The sequence below is a fragment of the Hippoglossus stenolepis genome, chromosome 12 (assembly GCF_022539355.2).
Source record: "Hippoglossus stenolepis isolate QCI-W04-F060 chromosome 12, HSTE1.2, whole genome shotgun sequence".
NCBI classification, from domain to species: Eukaryota; Metazoa; Chordata; class Actinopteri; order Pleuronectiformes; family Pleuronectidae; genus Hippoglossus; species Hippoglossus stenolepis.
Window position 1 is genome coordinate 24,502,708 of NC_061494.1, and position 19,963 is coordinate 24,522,670.

At 44.8% G+C, this 19,963-nt stretch overlaps 2 protein-coding genes across 6 annotated transcripts in view; one reads left to right on the plus strand and one right to left on the minus strand.

The window, feature by feature from the left end:
* Nucleotides 1-242: 242 nt before the first annotated feature.
* Nucleotides 243-5,088, minus strand: htr7a (5-hydroxytryptamine (serotonin) receptor 7a). Its single transcript, XM_035172784.2, has 2 exons — nt 4,454-5,088; nt 243-4,043 (listed from the first exon to the last, which is right to left on the minus strand). The coding sequence occupies exons 1-2, from the start codon at nt 5,029-5,031 to the stop codon at nt 3,164-3,166; spliced, it is 1,458 nt and encodes a 485-aa protein (XP_035028675.2). The 5' UTR covers nt 5,032-5,088; the 3' UTR covers nt 243-3,163.
* A 2,542-nt stretch (nt 5,089-7,630) lies between these two features.
* The window catches only part of arfgef3 (ARFGEF family member 3), a 30,959-nt gene continuing 18,626 nt past the window's right edge, over nt 7,631-19,963 (plus strand). For 2 of the 5 annotated variants that reach the window (XM_035173271.2, XM_035173274.2), the window contains exons 1-17: nt 7,631-8,046; nt 10,248-10,299; nt 13,387-13,468; nt 13,839-13,973; nt 14,070-14,138; nt 15,246-15,362; nt 15,683-15,728; nt 16,167-16,251; nt 16,409-16,513; nt 16,699-16,823; nt 16,899-17,146; nt 17,374-17,486; nt 17,602-17,734; nt 17,874-18,433; nt 18,615-18,970; nt 19,224-19,390; nt 19,810-19,963. The exon at nt 19,810-19,963 is cut by the window's right edge and continues 18 nt beyond it. In XM_035173271.2, coding sequence (XP_035029162.2) covers nt 7,962-8,046; nt 10,248-10,299; nt 13,387-13,468; nt 13,839-13,973; nt 14,070-14,138; nt 15,246-15,362; nt 15,683-15,728; nt 16,167-16,251; nt 16,409-16,513; nt 16,699-16,823; nt 16,899-17,146; nt 17,374-17,486; nt 17,602-17,734; nt 17,874-18,433; nt 18,615-18,970; nt 19,224-19,390; nt 19,810-19,963 — 2,632 coding nt within the window. In that variant the 5' untranslated portion in view covers nt 7,631-7,961. The remainder of the gene's footprint in view (nt 8,047-10,247; nt 10,300-13,386; nt 13,469-13,838; nt 13,974-14,069; nt 14,139-15,245; nt 15,363-15,682; nt 15,729-16,166; nt 16,252-16,408; nt 16,514-16,698; nt 16,824-16,898; nt 17,147-17,373; nt 17,487-17,601; nt 17,735-17,873; nt 18,434-18,614; nt 18,971-19,223; nt 19,391-19,809) is intronic. The other 3 variants (XM_035173273.2, XM_035173275.2, XM_035173272.2) reach the window with 3 other exon arrangements.

The window sequence follows — 19,963 nt, forward strand, 5'->3', positions numbered from 1 at the left end:
ACTTTTAACATGTGGTTCCAGAACTGACCTCTGACCCTTGATTTGAGGGTTTTGTCAAATCAGTCAAATAAAATGTTCAAAATTAATCATCTGCTTCACTGACAGAGTTTAATAATCATAGATTTGATGATAGATCAGAACAGACTAACTAACATTCACTTGGATTATAACTAATTAGAATGGTCACAAGGTCACTATGACCTTGTGACCATTCTAATTAGTTATAATCCGCTCATGGTTTCCACCTCGGAAACAAAGCCATCACCAGTGGGACTATTTCAGACCCAGTGTCCTCTGGTCTCCCTGGGGCTGGATGTAGGACATGTCCGACACTGTGTCCCTCACTGATTCACCTCTATTGGAAACACAAGCTCGTCTCTCTGTTTATTGTGTGGCACAAAGAACCGTTTCAGTTACTTCAGAAAGATTCACTACGGAGTCAACTCAGGTGATTTTTCTTTTTTCAAATGTCTTCTTGCTCATTCATAATTTAACCTGAGGAAATTATAAAACACGTTTTTCTGTACATATTTTTGTTGACCTTGAAATCTGACCTTTGACCAATCAGCTCCAAAGTTAATTATCTGGAAATATCTTCACACACACTTTATCAATAAAGAGATTTCCATGTCCTCTCTTGTTCATGAACAAATTCATGTAGATGAGGACAAACTGAGCAGCACAGACGTTCTAACACTGGTGGATCAGTAAAGTCTGTCCCACATCCTTGAAGTATTGAAGACAAAGACAACAACAACAACAACAACAACAACAACAACAACAACAACACTGTAGAATCGTGAGAATGAAAACCTCTTTTCCTCTAATCGCTCTACACATGAATATTAACAACGCTGCCAGAAATAGGTCTGAGAAGGTCCCAGCTGTCGAGTACTGAGCCTCCACAGGCTGTAAGAGCGTCTTCTGTTCTCCAACCTTCAATTAATTGTCATTTTAATATGCATATAAAAGTGAGCCTGTGCTTTTCAGCTGTGAATCTCAGTGGGAGGAGCTTGTGAACGACTCGTGCTCCGAGGTGAACTCTGACGTCACGTAGAACTCATAACAGCAGAGTGAGTTCCACACCTCAGGAGATTTATAATTAATGTCACTAAAGATTAGTCAATTAAATAATGAATCCAAATAGAATTGATAGACAGTGATTTTAATAGCTGATTCATTATTTAAACCTATTTTCTTAATCAGCCACTGATGATTGAATGTTTCAGTTTGAACAGAGCTCGTTGTTTTTCTGACTTTATGTTTCCACGTCACGTTCCTCACGGGGATGAGTCGGGCTGCTGTCAATCAAACCTCATCATCACGTCTGATGTATATGATAAATACCTGATTTTAGAAAATCTTTTTCCAGAGACTGTAGGAAACTGATGAAACTGACTCGACAGATAAATTGTTTTGAATGTTTGATCTCATTAATATGAATTGCTAGAGAGCAACACAACCTGTTTAAACCTGTTTTTTAAAGACTTTCAGTCATTTATCAATGAAAACTGTTGAAATGTGACAATCGGCTGCTTCTCTCTATTTCTGTCAATCAATTCATTTTCTTCAGTCAGAGAAAACAAATCATCTGAGGACATATATAAGTATTATAAATATGCCTGGATCGTTATCTGATTCACTCTGTGGAGTTCTGGAGGAACGATGTGTTTTCCTGGATTTTGTTTTTTTGGATCATAACAGAAAATAAATTGTAATAAACAAAGGTTTATTACTAATTTTGTTCAACAAGATGTTGATGCTGTCATCATGTTGAAATAAATACAATGAACAGAAGTCCTGACGACGTCCTGATCTGATTGGTCGCTGAGCTCTTCTCCTCTCAGTGTGGTAACAGTCTGACAGAGTGAGAGAATAAACACAAAGTGAGTAGATTGTGTTTCATGATTGTTTTTACTTTATTTAACGTCCCGACGGCGATAAAGCTAAAATATCTCTGGTACAAACGCTGCCATCTTGTGGTGATGACATCATTCGGAGTATTTGCAGTAGTAATCGTGGAGTGGAGCCATGTTATCAGGGTCCCGCCCATTCTTGTGCTCGACCAATCACGGATCAGTCTCAGCTATCAAGCGTGACACCTCAGTATGAAGAAAGCGGGGTCTATGACATATACTGCAGCTAGCCACTAGAGGGTGATCAAGTTGATTTAGCATCACTTTTGGCGAGCTGTCATGTCATCCATCTTTATTTACAGCCTGTGTTCTAATCCAAGTATATAAAGGACCTGATGATTTCGTAATTTACTGCCCTCTTATGGCAGGGGCAGGTAATTGTCTCTGCTAGCTAATGTAAATGTCTGTTATGTTTTAGAGTAAATTGTGAAAATGTGTTGAGCTCGAGCTCACACTCAACTTGCAGAAAGTACTTAGACACAACTCGTTCCTGCAGAACTCTTCACAAACTCTGTTCAAACTGAGACACGATCAACTTTTAATTCCCAGCAGACGTTCTGTGGAATCTCAAATTTGATTTTAAAACGGATGGATGTCTACAGTAACGCAGTCGTAACCAGCGAGGAGGCAGCAGGAGCAGGTTTTGGCACATTAAAGTGACACCAGGTGGATTGTTTGTGTCATTTTTTACATGTCAGGTGTGTTTTAACTTGTCCACGTGAACACAGCGTCACTGTGATCAGCGTGGACACAAGGTGAAAACCATTTGGTGTTTTAGCCGTTAGGACCAATCAAGCTCAACGACTCCATCTTTTTTCCTCTCTTTTTGTGAGGGCAAGTTTTCCTTGGCTCAAAGTGAAAATACAAGATTAAAAAGTATGCGGCCTCTGTGTAGAGTCAGTGTGTAGTTCTACCAACTTCGGCAACAATATCGTGCATAAGGCTGTTGAGGAGGGCAGCAGCCGGGTTTGAACGCACCACGGTGGCCGTGAACAGCCTCCATCCAGACAGCGTGAATTCATCTGCAGTGAGTCAAACTTTCCCTCAGTCGTCAGAATAAAAGATGTGCAGCCTTTTAGCCCACTGGCTTCTTCTGTGTGCATCCATTTAATCCCAGCGTCCTGCCTCCTCTCGCCTCAGACGGCCCCGCACAGATTCAGGGGGAGAACCGCAGCCACAGTGGAGGTTTTCCCTGGTGGTCGTCTCTGGTGGCCTCTGCAGCGACGCTGATGGACAGACCAACGGCGTCACACGTCAGAGTCTGGTTTCACCACCAGTTTCAAAGCCTCATGCATTCCGACCGCCGACAACTTCCTATTGATGTTCCTGTAGCGGCACCGCAGGAGGTTGCTGTAGGTGGTCCTCAGGTCACGGTTGAAAAAGGCGTAAATGAAGGGGTTGATGAGAGAGTTGGCGTAACCAAGCCACAACAGAGTCCTCTCCAGCCAGAGCGGCACGCAGCTGCACTCCACTCCGCAGACAAATGGCCTGGCGGTGGACACCAAGAAGAACGGCAGCCAGCAGAAGGTGAAGGCGCCGACCACGATGCCCAGAGTGGCGGCGGCCTTCTGCTCCCGTTTAAAGATGGACTGGTTTTTCCTTTTCCTGCGTTGGTGGTGCTCGCCGGTCTTGAGGAAGCGGGATACGCGCGTGCTACACTCCTCCTCCACCTCCCGCTGCAGCTTCAGTGCCGCTGACACGCAGTCCAAGCTCTCCTCCTCTTCCTCGACCTCCGTCCCCTCCACGCTCAGCGTTTCCCCCGACTCCACCGGCTGGTGAACCTCGTGGCCCCCTCGCCCCCCTCTTGGAGCCAGCCCTGCACCTTCCCTGGGAAACCCGGTGATGGTGTGTTTGGCCGCGCTGAGTTTGGCTGCTCTGTAAATCCTGTAGTACATTATCAGCATCACCGACATGGGGATGTAGAACGCCACAGCCGTGGAGTAGACGGTGTAGCCAAAGTCCTGACTGATAAGGCAGACTCTGCCATCGTTGATGTTCTGCGCCCACCCGAACAGAGGGGGGAGGGTGATGGAGGCAGAGAGCAGCCACACAGATGCGATCATCTTGGCCATACAGCAGCCGTTCTGCCGGACGGGATATGTCAGAGGTTTGGTGATTCCCAGATATCTACAGAGAGAAACACCACTGAATGAAAGACATCAACCCTGATGCCCTTGAGCAAGGTGCTGACATTCTGTGTGCCATATTCAGACGCCCCCCAGGTGGGAAAGTGGGTGTTCAGTTTTATGAAAGAGAAGCTGAGAGTGATGCACATGATGAATGAAGCTTTCAGTGATAAATAAAACCCACAGAGTCACATCATGGGAAATAAAGTAAAACATCACACATGCAGACGAGTGTGTTGAGGAAATGATTTCCTAACTTTAAACTCGTGAATGATCATTTAAATGTGTGGTCTCTGAGGACAAAGAGCTGAGAGAGAGAAGCTCAGGATGATAATCAATGAAGATACAATGTGTGAGTTTCTCTCTGAGGTTCGATGTGTGATGACGTGTCCAGGTAAACTTGGACCTCACCTGTCGATGCTGATCACACACAGAGTCATGATGGACGCGGTGCAGCACATCACATCCATGGCGATGAAGACGTTACAGAAGAACTGACCGAAGAACCACTGACCCCCGATCAGATCCGTGATGCTGACGAACGGCATCACGGCCAGAGCCACCGACAGGTCGGCCACGGCCAGAGACACGATCAGGTAGTTGGAGGGCAGCCGCAGCTTCTTGACGAAGCACACGGAGATGACCACCAGCAGGTTCCCGCAGATGGTGGACAGGGTGAGCATGGCGAGCACCCCGCCGATCAAGACCTTCTCCACGCGGCCGTAGCTCAGGATCTGCTCCCCGCACCGGGTCCCGTTCGTCTCCATGACCTGCGCCTGACTGGAGGAGGACGGAGACGTCGCTGCTGCCGCCGCCGCTGCTGCAGCCTCTGCGGCGCCCTGCGCAATCTTCAGCAGCCGGGGCGCAAGAGCCTCCGACATCATCTTGATGGTGGAGCCCCCGGGGTCTCCGGCTCTGTCCTCCACCATGAAGGACGACCTCATGTTTCCGCCGGAGAAGGTTCCGTTACTCGCTCCCACAACAACCATTGTGCTGCTGCCCGGTCCTTTTTACCCACGGACCTGGAGACGCGTGCGGCGGTGACATGGACCCGCACACATGTGCCGGCGCTGATGGGAGAAATGAGTAATCCCCCCCCCTCAGGACAAACTACTGCGACCCGCTGCCTTTTCTCTCATGAAGCCTCCGCGTCTTAATTCTTCCATTAACAGGCAGTCTCGTCATTACGCACGTGGTGCGCCGCAGCCATATTCCCAAAATACCTGACCTACAAAATACAGTTTTATTTCCTGTTTCTGAAGATTCACTGGCGAACATCGCACCTTTCAGTTGGATGCGCACAGGAGCAGAAACTATAAAGAAAATACGCAGTGCGCGCACACATCGCAAAAGTTGATGCGTGAAGCCAAAAGACATGTTGGAGAGGAGTGTGTGTCTAGACGTGCACACGCATGGTTCACAAGCAACAAGAAGAATGTCTCAGTCCAACTGGCAATGGATGAGACCGTGCGTAATTACGCACGATGAAATATGTCCTGTCGATTACATGCGTTTATGCACACACACACATCAATCAATCAATCAATCACATTTTATTGGTCTCATATTCCCAGTTTGTCTCATATTCCCAGTTTGTCTCACAGATGTTAACAAGGATCAACTTCCTCTGTTCTTCACTCAACAAGAGTCAAATAGAAACTTAGTGATCAGTGAATAAAGCTCAGTCCCATGTGAGGATCCTCTCCCAGGACACAAGTCCAACAGATGCTGATGGAACTGAACACATCAACACAACAACAGGATTCACTACATGAGAAGAACCAGTTTGTAACTTCATGTTTAAAGTGTTTCTACAGAACGTCTGATGGAGATGAAGGAGCAGAGGAACTGAGGACTTCCTGTCAGTGATGGTAGAAGATGTGAGGAGACATGTTGTGTCTCAAGAAGTCTTGTTGTGATCATAGTCCTCGATCAACTGACAGCGTCAGGATCTATGGTCCATGATCACAGTCTGTGATCCACCATCAGGATCCATGATGTGGCTGCAGCTTTGATCCTGGATCTACAAAGGATGAAGCAGCAGGACTCTGGTGAAGAAGTCACGTCAGTAACATGTGTTGATGTTACACATGTTTGTACTTCTATCTTACTGAGGACACTCATTGACATAATACATTCTCTCTAACCTCAATTATCCAAACTAAATGCCAAACCCTAACTCTAACCCGAACCTGATTCTAACCCTAAAAGTCTTAACCCTCAAACAGTCCTTTGAAGAAGTGAGGACCGGTCAGAAAGTCCTCACTCTGTAGGTCTGTGCTTAAGATGGTTCTCACTCAGGTACAGGGACACACACAGAACAGCTGATGGATCATATCCGTGTTAAGTGTGATCAATTCATTTTTAATGGAAAACACAGTTAAGGGACTTTTTCCTCGTTTATTAAGGTGAAAGTCATCACATTCTAAACTGAGTCCAATCCCACAGGTTGTGATAGCAATGCCATGGAAATCCTTATGTAGCAGCGCCCTCATGCGGTCGTATACGCGCACTGCATTTTGCCACCTGTGATTTTTCCAGGTCAGTGATGGATTTTAGCTTTTTTAAATTAGAGATAATGTGTTTTTATGATTTTAGTTTTCAAACTGGAGGTTTTCTCCAGTGTATTTTGTTTGCATGTCAGATCTCTCACTGACAACATCCCTCTTAAAAAGGACATGTTTACTGAGGTGTTCGTTTCTCAAGCCGGCTTCACCTCCATAGTAACTTGTCGTCTCCAGCCTTTTGTCTCAGGACTCATTCACATGAACACATCACAGGTTGCAGCAGCTCAGAAGACCAACGATTCTCATATTGTTATATGAGTTCATCCTTTAAGGTACATGATATGAATGAGTGATAGTAGTATTGTATATATGAAATCTGAGGTTATAGGATCTTTGTGTCATATTAAAGGTGTAGCACTCTTTGATGAGGTGCTCCTCTAAGGTTTGTCAGCTGCGATGAATAATTCAATTCTACGGATTTTTTTAATTATTGCATGTCATTTACTGACACTAGGGGTCTGTCAATCAAAACTAAAGATGTGGAGAAGAAGCGTTGGATCGTGGGAGTTATTCCATAAAAGGTAAGTAGTGATCGAGTATCGAGGTCCCACCCATACACACTTCACCAATCCTGAGTCAGTCTCAGCTGTCAATCATGTCTCAGCCTGTTTTTATATCATCAAGTAACTTATTAAAACCAAACTGATCACAAACACTTGAACAAACATCAGTGATATAAGAACGATCTGAAATAACAGAAACATCTTTGACAAACATTAATTTAACGTCTACTTTGATTTTTAGTTTGGTCCATGTCCCATCTGCTAACATGGAGGAGGAGGTTTATCAGGATGATTAGGCTTCATGTAGTCCATCTTTATTTACAGTCTGATTTTATTTATATGAGACTCCACATAAGAATAAGTGAACTAAATAAGATAAATGTAAAAATAATATAATTGTATTTATATTCTTGGTGTAAAAAGTATTTTATTGTGAAGGCAGATTCCTCCACTTTCCGGTCCCCGATTCCAAATATCCTGTTTTCAGAAAATCCGCTTTTTACCGCGAGACTCTGGGACTCCGAGAACCGGAAGTGTGTCCACAGAACTAATGGAGCGGGTCTACGGTCCGGAGGAGGGCGGGGTTCCTCGGACAGTCTCCCGGTGCCCGGAGCTCAGTTTGCGGGGATCCTGACTTTGTTTGTCCGGGGATTGAACCCGGAAGCTCCGGCACTTCCTGGTTCAGCCCCCACAGGAAGTGACGTCCCCGGCTGCTGGTGGGCAGTGAATCATCAGGGTGGAGGAAGGGGGCGGGGTTAGAGAGATGCTGTCACCGACACTAACCCGCAGGAGAACAAACGAACCCCGCACGACCCGCACGCCCTGAGCCGCGGGACCAGAGCCGCAGACATGGAGGACATTCTCCGGAAAATACACAGAGACGCGACCGGACACAGACACAAAGGAGTGCGGGAAGCGTGTGTGTCCGCCCGCGGTGAGTGTCCGCTGATCTTCATCATCATCATCATCATCATCCACCTGCTGGATGTTACTACACACAGACACACTCACACAGAGACTCACACACACACACACACACACACAGATACACAGATACACACACAGAGACACACAGAGACACACACTCACACACACACAGAGACACACACTCACACACACACACACACAGAGACCCACACAGACACACACAGAGACACACACAGACACACACACACAGAGACACACACAGAGACACACACTCACACACACACAGAGACACACTCACACAGAGACCCACACAGAGACACACACACTCACACACACACACACACAGAGACACACACACACACACAGAGACACACACACACACACACACACACACACACACACACACACACACACACACACACACAGACACACACACACACGCACACACATAGAGACACACACACACACATACACACAAACAAACACATAAAGACAGAGACACAAACACACGTATTATGTACAACAACATCCCATAATTAATGTTAATTTTCAGTTTATCTAAACGTGACTTGAGAAAATGTGTAATTTCTTGTCAGTGATTTATGTAAATTAAATGAATCATAGGTCAGAGTTTCAGGAATTAGACGGATCCAGGAAGGACGAGGCTGACACGTGTAGCTTTAATGTCAACATGGAGGGCGTCATGTTCTTTAGTTCACACTGAACAACAACAATCATCATCATTCAAATAAATATATGTATATAATTCAAGTGAGATGATAATAATCTAAACTCGCAGTATTATTAATATGATTTGTGATTTTAAAAGATGTTTTATATTGTAGAACTATCACAGGATTATTACTCAGCTTTTAAAAAAAGGTTATAATACCAGTGTGTTTTTATGTTCATCATCACGAGCCAGAAGGAAAACAAAACAGTTTTCAAGATCGTTTTCTGCCGACTAGAGTTCGACAGATTTGTTTGTCTGATAAAAACCTTTCACAGACACGTATCTGTGTTGATGTAAAGTCCAGAGAGAATCTTGAGTCACCGTCATGATGATGATCCGTGACAGAAGACGCTCTGATAGACAGAAAGGTGGCTGCTGTTTTCCTGAGGGAAACTGTGGTTGGTTGCTGTTGGTCTGATGATCGCACACGAAACTCATCCAAGTCTTAAAGAACACAGACTCGAACCTGAGTCAGAGTCCAGCCAATGTAAAACATATAGTTTCAAAACTATTGTCAAAATGTGGCCCAACCTGATGGATCCCCACAGACTCAAGTCGGCCACCAAGTTGCCGTGGTTACGTTTCAGGAGCATCAGCTGGTTCCACATGAACCAGTTTGTTTACTCTTCACGTCGTCCTTCAGAAGTTTCAAGGTCAAGTTGTGTAAACAGCCTGAAGAGAAGAACAGTGGACTTGTTCGTCTCGTGGCTCAGATACGTGTCAGAGACCAGAGGTCTCCCTCCTCACCAGTAGAACATAGAACATTATATTTCCACTGCCGTCAGAGATGATGAGTGTGACGGCTCAGTTATATATTATATATTATCATGTACTTTACACACTCACAGGTTTAAACTGCACTGAAGGCCCTGAACTCACTGAGTGTGTTTACACATAGAGTTTATATATAAACTGAGTTGTGATGTATGAAAACCAGATGTGTTGTTGTATTTCAGTCTCGTACTGAAAGTCTTCATCAGCCAATCAAATGATTTACAGATTACAGAGACACGCCCACAACATCAATCTAGGTGCAGCTCATGGAAGCTAGACGTCCCACCTTACACACACACACACACACACACACACACACACACACACACACACACACACACACACGCACAGGAGCAGTGAACCTTGTGTTTACAGAGTTATAGGACATTCATGTTGTGTTTTTGTCCACGTCTTATATTTCAGTTCTCTACTAAAAAGCTCAGTTTGTCCCTTTATGAAACCAAAGTGTTTAAATATCGATGACATCACGTCTCCACTTCCTCCAGAATGAAACTAAAATATCTCAGAACACTGAATCTTCTGATCTGTTTCTTTAACAAACACCAGCTCAAGTGACTCAGCTCAGCGAGGAGCCGTGTTTCTCTGTGGGTGCAACCTCAGGAGAGAGTGAATGTAATAAAATCAATGTAAAGAAGTCAATAAATCTAAAATGTCCTTTTCTTTGTGTCGTTAACTTTCAGAAACACTGGAGACTCAGAGAGGATCAACCAGAGTTTCAGCTTCTCAGCTCCGGTGAGTCTATATATACAGTCACTGATCCTCTATATACAGTCACTGATCATCTTTATATACAGTCACTGATCCTCTTTATATACAGTCACTGATCATCTTTATATACAGTCACTGATCATCTTTATATACAGTCACTGATCATCTTTATATACAGTCACTGATCCTCTTTATATACAGTCACTGATCGTCTTTATATACAGTCACTGATCATCTTTATATACAGTCACTGATCATCTTTATATACAGTCACTGATCCTCTTTATATACAGTCACTGATCGTCTTTATATACAGTCACTGATCATCTTTATATACAGTCACTGATCATCTATATATACAGTCACTGATCATCTATATATACAGTCACTGGTCCTCTATATACAGTCACTGATCATCTATATACAGTCACTGATCATCTATATACAGTCACTGATCCTCTTTATATACAGTCACTGATCATCTTTATATACAGTCACTGATCATCTATATACAGTCACTGATCATCTTTATATACAGTCACTGATCCTCTTTATATACAGTCACTGATCCTCTTTATATACAGTCACTGATCCTCTTTATATACAGTCACTGATCCTCTTTATATACAGTCACTGATGGTCTTTATATACAGTCACTGATCCTCTTTATATACAGTCACTGATCCTCTTTATATACAGTCACTGATCCTCTTTATATACAGTCACTGATCCTCTTTATATACAGTCACTGATCCTCTTTATATACAGTCACTGATCATCTTTATATACAGTCACTGATCATCTTTATATACAGTCACTGATCGTCTTTATATACAGTCACTGATCCTCTTTATATACAGTCACTGATGGTCTTTATATACAGTCACTGATCATCTTTATATACAGTCACTGATCATCTTTATATACAGTCACTGATGGTCTTTATATACAGTCAGTGATGGTCTTTATATACAGTCACTGATCATCTTTATATACAGACACTGATGGTCTTTATATACAGTCACTGATCATCTTTATATACAGTCACTGATCCTCTTTATATACAGTCACTGATCATCTTTATATACAGTCACTGATCCTCTTTATATACAGTCACTGATGGTCTTTATATACAGTCACTGATCATCTTTATATACAGTCACTGATCCTCTTATAGCACTGATCATCTTTATATACAGTCACTGATGGTCTTTATATACAGTCACTGATCGTCTTTATATACAGTCACTGATCCTCTTTATATACAGTCACTGATGGTCTTTATATACAGTCAGTGATGGTCTTTATATACAGTCAGTGATGGTCTGTATATACAGTCACTGATCCTCTTTATATACAGTCACTGATCCTCTTTATATACAGTCACTGATGGTCTTTATATACAGTCACTGATCCTCTTTATATACAGTCACTGATGCTCTTTATATACAGTCACTGATGGTCTTTATATACAGTCAGTGATGGTCTTTATATACAGTCAGTGATGGTCTTTATATACAGTCACTGATCATCTTTATATACAGTCACTGATCCTCTTTATATACAGTCACTGATGGTCTTTATATACAGTCACTGATCATCTTTATATACAGTCACTGATCCTCTTTATATACAGTCACTGATGGTCTTTATATACAGTCACTGATCATCTTTATATACAGTCACTGATCATCTTTATATACAGTCACTGATCCTCTTTATATACAGTCACTGATGGTCTTTATATACAGTCACTGATCATCTTTATATACAGTCGCTGATCATCTTTATATAACAGTCACTGATCATCTTTATATACAGTCACTGATCGTCTTTATATACAGTCACTGATCGTCTTTATATACAGCCAGTGATGATCTTTATATACAGTCACTGATCATCTTTATATACAGTCACTGATGGTCTTTATATACAGTCACTGATCCTCTTTATATACAGTCACTGATCATCTTTATATACAGTCACTGATCATCTTTATATACAGTCACTGATCCTCTTTATATACACTCACTGATCCTCTTTATATACAGTCACTGATCCTCTTTATATACAGTCACTGATCCTCTTTATATACAGTCACTGATCCTCTTTATATACAGTCACTGATCCTCTTTATATACAGTCACTGATCCTCTTTATATACAGTCACTGATCCTCTTTATATACAGTCACTGATCATCTTTATATACAGTCACTGATCATCTGTATATACTTTATTTTGCTCTGGCTTTAACAAGCGTTAAATCATAAATATTTAAAATGTAAATATAGATAAATGTAGAGCAGCTGTTGTCAGCGTCTAAAATCCTCAATGTTTCTGTGGCTCGACTCATTAATGATTCATCCAATCAGCTGTGTTGTTGTATTCGAGAAGATTAGAATGAAATATTAATGATAATTTCAGTGTAATGTTGTTTGACGTCTGCACATAAAAACTATTTGACTGTGATTCCCTGGAACACAGACGAGTCATCTTCATCACAGAGGAGGAGGAGGAGGGACGAGACAAACCTGATCAACAGAATCACCTTTTAATCATCGTGGTGAAATCAGAGTTTAGTCTTTGTGTTTTGTTATTGGTCGTTGCTCCACAGACTCATAAATACAGTGTGATCTCTCTAAAGCTGCAGCTGGTTTGAGACGAAGCTCAGTGTCCTGATATCACAGCTCAGGGACTCAGTCAGAGAACGAGGACAGTTTGAATCCAGTGTCTTCGTGTCTGAGACGTTCAGAGAAACTTCAATGTTTTCACGCTCGAATGTTCAGAAAACATCACTTTCCTCGCTGCAGCTCCTCTTTTCAGCCTCTGTCTCAAACACTTTAGCCCCTGTCTCTTTAAGAACCTCCTCCTGATATAGCCCTGCACTGATTGGCCAGCTGGTCCACTGTGTTGTGATTGGTCAACCACTTCAAGATCGTGTAGGAAATGTCGGCTTCTGCGCTCACTTCACCTGCTTTGTTAGGGGGCGTGTCAGAGTAGCTGCTTGGCGTGTTATCATGCAAACATTCAACACGTGTGCAGATTGTGTCTTTCTTTGCTGTAACTGGTTAGTCATGTTGTGTGTTTGTTTTGTGTGTGTGTGTTTTCAGGCAGTGTTGTCTGCTGCCTCTACAAATGGCTCTGGAGTCTAAAAACACTAAACTGGGACAGACGGCGCTCACTGGGATGCAGGTACCTGAAGAGAATATAACTTATAATTTTATTCTTCTTTAGTTTGCAACATCATCTTTAAATCTCCAGTGGAACAGACGTCACATGTTTGATTCCTCCCAGTTTCTCTGTGGTGAACTGATGTCAGATGGTAGTGATGATGAGGTTCTTCAGTGGAAGTCTTCTGTAAAGACTCAGTTTTATTAAAAGCTGCTGACATGTAAACTTCCTCATTAATCAGTTTAACAAACATCTTCCTGTTGTTTACTCTTCGTGTCCTGGAACCTCAATAAACGCTCATATGTCCGTTTTTATACTTTTTCAGAAAGTTGAAAGTAAAATGAATCTTGTTTATTTCCTTTTGACACTTCCTCCCTCTTTGTCCAATCAGAAGCTCCTGTGTGAGGACAGGTTTGTGGGCGGGGTCGGCGTGGAGGTCCTGGAGAAGCAGATGCTCAGCCAGATGTTGGAGGCCATCAGAATCACTCCGTCTCTGAATGAAGACCTGCAGGTGGAGGTCATGAAGGTACGAACCAGAGGAAGTGACGTCCTCCACTGACACTGGAACCACATGTCTAAATGTTTGTCAGTGGTAATAATAACAGACAGATTGTGTGTTCAGGTCCTGCTCTGCATCACCTACTCACCAAACTTTGACATTAACGGAGACTCCATCCTGAGGATCGCTGAGGTAAGACGAGCTCCGTCCCACAGCCTCAGCTTCATTAACACAATTTAACACATGACGTTTTGCTGAATATTTAAAGTTTCCTAATTCAGCTGCTGTTGAGAATGTTTGAGGATGTTTGAGAAAATACGAACAAAGGTTTCAACATTTAGTTTCTTCAGATTTACAGACGGTTTGACTGTTTTAGGATCCGTCCTGTGAGGCAGCATCCACGATTTCCATGGTAACATCAGATTTAACTAAGCTGGTAAATCACCATGGTAACTGCTCCTCTAAACTGAGAGGATCAACAGCTCAACTACCGACCAATCAGATGAGAGTAAAAGCAGAGAACAGGATCTACAGGATCCTGAGAGGGACAAAAGAGTTTTTGTAGATGAGTGACTGGTTTTATTTGTACAGACTTTATTCAAATCATGTATAACGTGAAGTCAGTTGGTGGAGTCAGTGAACAGGACGCAAACTCAATCTGTTCTCCAACGTGAAGCTTTGCACGGGACAGTAATCCCATCAATTATTACACACACACATACACACACAGACACACAAACACAAACAAACAAATACACACACACTGTGGTTAAACTGCAGAAGGCTCCTCCCCCTGATGATGCATTGATCTGTGATTGGTCGGAACAGAAAAGAACAGAGTGAAATATCCTCTAGTTTGTCTCTGTTAGGATCTGTGATGTTTCATCAATCTACTTTGATCATTTTCTAACCCTATCGCTTGAACTTTTCACTTCACTGCTGATCTTTATGATTTTCTTTATTAAGCACTGAACTTAACATATTAATCTAAATATTATAGTAGTAATAAATTCTTTTTTATCACTAGTGTTTTTTAAACATCCTTGAAAAGTTAATATTAATGTAGTTGAATGATGATTTACAGGCGAACGTTCCCAAAGATCCACAGCGACAGCTCCTCTTCCTGCTCCGCCCCCCCGCCTCAGTCTGGTCACTGTGGTAACTGTGTGACGCCATGGAAACCTCCAATAAATCTCTCTGATAGTTCAGTGTGTGTCTGTGTGCAGAGTCAGACAAAGGAAAGACCTCACACTGTGTGTGTGTGTGTGTGTGTGTGTGTGTGTGTGTGTGTGTCTGCAGGTGTGTATCGAGACCTACTTGTCCAGCTGTCACCAGCGCAGTATCAACACGGCAGTGAGAGCGACGCTGAGTCAGATTCTAGGAGACCTGACGCTGCAGCTGCGACACCGACAAGAGGTCACACACAACACAACACAACAGGGACACACAAGAATACAAAACCCAAAAGACAACATCATAAGTGCACACTGTCGTACAAAACACACATAACACAATTGGTGCAGACACAAACATGATGCAACTATGCACACACACAGACACACAGGAGGTGAGTAGTTCAGGGAACCTGGGAGATTTATTAAACATATATAAAGTCATATATTCTCTGATGTACAGACGCACACGAACCAGAAAATACAAACATCAGTTCTCTGCTGTTTCCGTGTTAATACGAACTTGCTGACAGTAACAGACCTCCTGCTGTGTGTCGTCCTCAGGGTGCAGACGGAGACGAGGTGACATCACTGCCGCTGCAGAGGAAAGGTAGGGGGGGGGGTGCAACATGACCTTTGTTCTGGCGCCACCTTCAGGAAAAGATTTACATTACATATTAGTGATAGATTCTCACTTTCTTTGCAGTTTGTGTTGTTTTCTCATGGAGCTGCTGACGTCACATAGTCGCTATAAAGCCGCTGTAATCTGCAGGTGGAGGTCGCAGATCTTCCTCATGATGCTATGAACACACACACACACACACACACACACACACACACACACACACACACACACTAACAAACAATATATAACAGGAGGTATTGATTGTTTTTTTTATTTAGTACAGAGACGTGTGGAGGTGAGACAGAGAAACAGAAGAAGCATCATGTGCATATTGACGAAAGATGAAAGTTCAGGGAATTAACGTGTGTGTCTGTGCGTGTCTGTGTGTGTGTGCATGCGTGCGTGCGTGTGTGTGTGCTGCAGATGTGTCTCCCACCAGTCAGGCTCTGTGTGAAGACGTGGTGACAGTTCTGACAGTTTTCTGTGAGAAGCTGGAGTCGGTCAACAGGTACAATTTCCAAATATTAATCCAATAAAGAGTTTTATGTCTTAGATGAATCTTGAAAAGTTCTTGAACATGATCTTAAATCTGTGTTCAAGTTGTTCATGTTTAAGATCTTCAGTGTGACACTAATGATCGTACTTCTGTCTCCTCTGTGTCGCAGTGAGAACCAGCTCCTGCAGCTTCTCTACCTCGAGTGCATCCTCTCCATGCTCAGCAGCTGTCCTCCCACAATGCACCTGTCCAGAGGTTTCACCGACCTGGTGTGGTGAGACATGTCACACGTCTGTGTCCTGTAATAAAGCACTAATGAAGAACTACAGAAGACAGTATGATGGGGTCAATGACCTAATGTGGTTTATTATGGGATGTTTTACGTACGTCCTGGACAGTGGGAAGTTTTATCTCATGCTACTTTATATTTGTTTTCTGATTGGTTCCTTAAATGTTCAGGAAGCAGCTGTGTCCGTCCCTCGTGGCGATCATGGGAAACCCCGTCAACGACAAAACCATCGCCTCCCACCATGGCCACTTGGGGGCAGCAGACAGAGAGCGGCTCTCAGACAGACTCAGTCTTGGTAACGACAGTTTGAGTTTAATGTTCACGCCAAAATTCAATATGACTGATTTTAACAATTTTTTTTCTCTATCAGGAATCAACCAGGAGGCGGAGCCCTGCGGTGGAGGAGTGTCCGATCAGGGCAGGGGGTCCGGCTGCTCCTCCAGCCCCCCTGCCAGGATTGCACCGGTGGTGCGGACAGTGTGTTACATTGCCGCAGAGCTGGTGCGTCTGGTGAGCTGCGTGGAGTCGATGAAGCCGGTGCTGCAGTCGCTTTACCACCGGATCCTCCTGTACCCGCCTCCGCAGCACCGCACTGAGGCCATACGCATCATGAAGGAGGTGGGAGGAGCCGCCGCCGCTGAACTTTAATATAACACATTATTAACATTTGTATCATCAGTCACTTTTAACAGTTTGTATTCAGACAAGTACAAAGGGTTCGGTCATGTGACTGAACCTGTGTGTGTGTGTGTGTGTGTGTGTGTGTGTGTGTGTGTGTGTGTGTGTGTGTGTGTGTGTGTGTGTGTGTGTGTGTGTGTGTGTGTGTGTGTGTGTGTGTGTGTCAGATCCTGGGCAGCCCTCAGCGACTCTACGACCTCGCTGGTCCATGCGTTGCTGAACCTGAAACCAGGAAGCGCTCGTTCTCAAAGAGGAAGTCGCACCTGGACCTGCTTAAACTGTCAGTAACCCCTCCCTCTTTCTCTTCTGCTGTTTCATTGGCTTCAAGCAGAGTTTCTGCTAATGAGTTGAGTTATGTGATGTCATCGTGTTGGCCTGTGTCTGTCCTGCTGCAGAGTGATGGATGGGATGACGGAGGCGTGTGTGAAGGGAGGTATCGAGGCTTGTTTCTCCTCCGTCTCCTGCGCCTGCGCTCTCCTCAGAGCGCTGGACGAGCTGTCGCAGGGCCGCGGCATCCAGCCCGAGCAGGTACGTCCCCGAGACAAGACGCCTCAAACATCACAGGACGTTCATTTATATGCGTCAGTGACGTCGTAGAACTCGACTCGGACCAAATGTCTGAAACGAGCGGTTTGAGTGTAAAACTGACTCAGCAGCTGTTTGTCAGGCGCGGCTTCTCCTCAGACGATTGGACGACCTGAAGGACGGGACGGAGTCGACTCGTGAGTCCATGGAGATCAACGAGGCCGACTTCAGGTGGCAGAGACACATCCTGTCCTCCGAGCAGGACCCTGGCCTCTCTGCCCCCAACATGTCCACCACTGGGGCCGCCGAGCGCAGCCCCGACATCAGCATCAGCATCACCACGGAGACGGGCCAGACCACCCTGGATCTGGAGACGGAGGGCCTTGGCCCGAGTCACACCCCTCCTGAGGAGTGTGGCGAGGACGCTCACCTTCCCTCGCCCTTGTTCTGCAGCGGCCAGGAGGCAGCCAAGCGTGAGCAGAGCGCGGAGACGAACCTGGTTCGGTGGCGGGAGGAGGGGGGAGGTGCAGGAGAGGTGGATGGGAGGGGCGAGAGAAGAGGAGGAGGGGGTGTGGTTCCTCCAGATGTGGTCCAGCGGAGTCATGCCCTCGTTTACCCCGACATCACCAACTTCCTTTCTGTGGAGTCCAGGGCAAGGTCACATCAGGCCGGAGGATCACGATACAGCGAGAGCAACTTCAGGTACGAGTGTGAACGTGACATCATGATGACTTCATGATGACATCATCACTGTGGCAAATAAACAAAGTTCAAATCTGAAAATACATAATAATAAAACAGGAGATAAAAACCTGATGTTTCAGTTTCCCTCAAATAATAAAGATAGAATGAACTGATATATTGACTCCGGCTGTCGGTCCAGCAGTATGGAGGAGCAGGACCTGTCGCGGACAGAGTTCGACTCATGTGACCAGTACTCCATGGCGGCTGAGAAAGACTCGGGCCGCTCCGACGTCTCCGACATCGGCTCCGACAACGTCTCTCTGGCTGACGAGGAGCAACAGACGCCTCGCGACTGCCCGGGCCACCGCTCGCTCCGCAGCGCCGCCCTGTCCCTCAAGCTGCTCCGCAACCAGGAGGCCGACCAGCAGAGCGCCAGGCTGTTTGTCCAGTCACTAGCGGCGCTGCTGCCGCGGCTGCTGGGCCTCGCCACCGCCGCCGAAGTCGACCTGTCACTGCAGAACTTCTCCTCCAACTTCTGCACCGGACTGCAGGCTGGTGAGAGAGGGGGGTGTGTGTGTGTGTGTGTTTGCACTGATCAGCTTTAACGTGCACAAAGACATTTGTTAAACATTTAACCTTTTACCCACGACCCACAATCTACCTCTAAGAACACAAAGCATTATGGGAGTTTTACATCGGAGCAAGATAATGAATCATGTTAAATATTAATCGTTACATTAAAGTGAATCAGTGAATAGTTTTTCCTTCACATGTAGAGTTTTTTAAGACTCTGCCCCCCCCCCTCCAGGTGGGATCCACTCCCCAGGTTTCGAGGCGGCCGACACTCTGAGCTGTCAGTCTCTGATGAACGCAGATGGTCTGTACCTGGTGTCGTTCTCCGCTCTGCTGCTCAACCTCAAGCTCTGCTGCTGCGACTATTACAGACGGCGAACGCTGGCGCCCGCCCTCGGCCTGGTGAGTCTCACTTCCTGCATCTGTAACGCAGGAGAGGAGGAGCCTCGGAGTGTTCTCAAATATTAAAACACTGTTCCACTTTCTGTAGAAGCACAAACAATCTTATCTTATTTTCAAACTTACCACAACCCCTGAAGGAATCACGTGACGATCACCTTTATCAATCAAAATGTAAGATTAAAGGGATAGTTCACTACTCACCCCTATGCCGATGGGGGGGCGGGTGAGTAGCTGATTAGTGACCTATCTTCAGACGTAATAAAAGAACAGAAAAAACATAACATGCCTCCTTATTGCTCGTGTGTGTGTGTGTGTGTGTGTGTGTGTGTGTGTGTGTGTGTGTGTGTGTGTGTGTGTGTGTGTGTGTGTGTGTGTGTGTGTGTGTGTGTGTGTGTGTGTGTGTGTGTGTGTGGATTCAGAAGGAGTTTGTGCGTCTGATCCAGAGCAGCGGCGTCCTCGTGGTTCTCTCTCAGGCCTGGATAGAGGAGCTCTACCACCAGGTGTTAGAGCGCAACCTGCTGGCCGAAGCTGGGTACTGGTGCTCACCTGAGGACCACTCGCACTCGCTGCCGC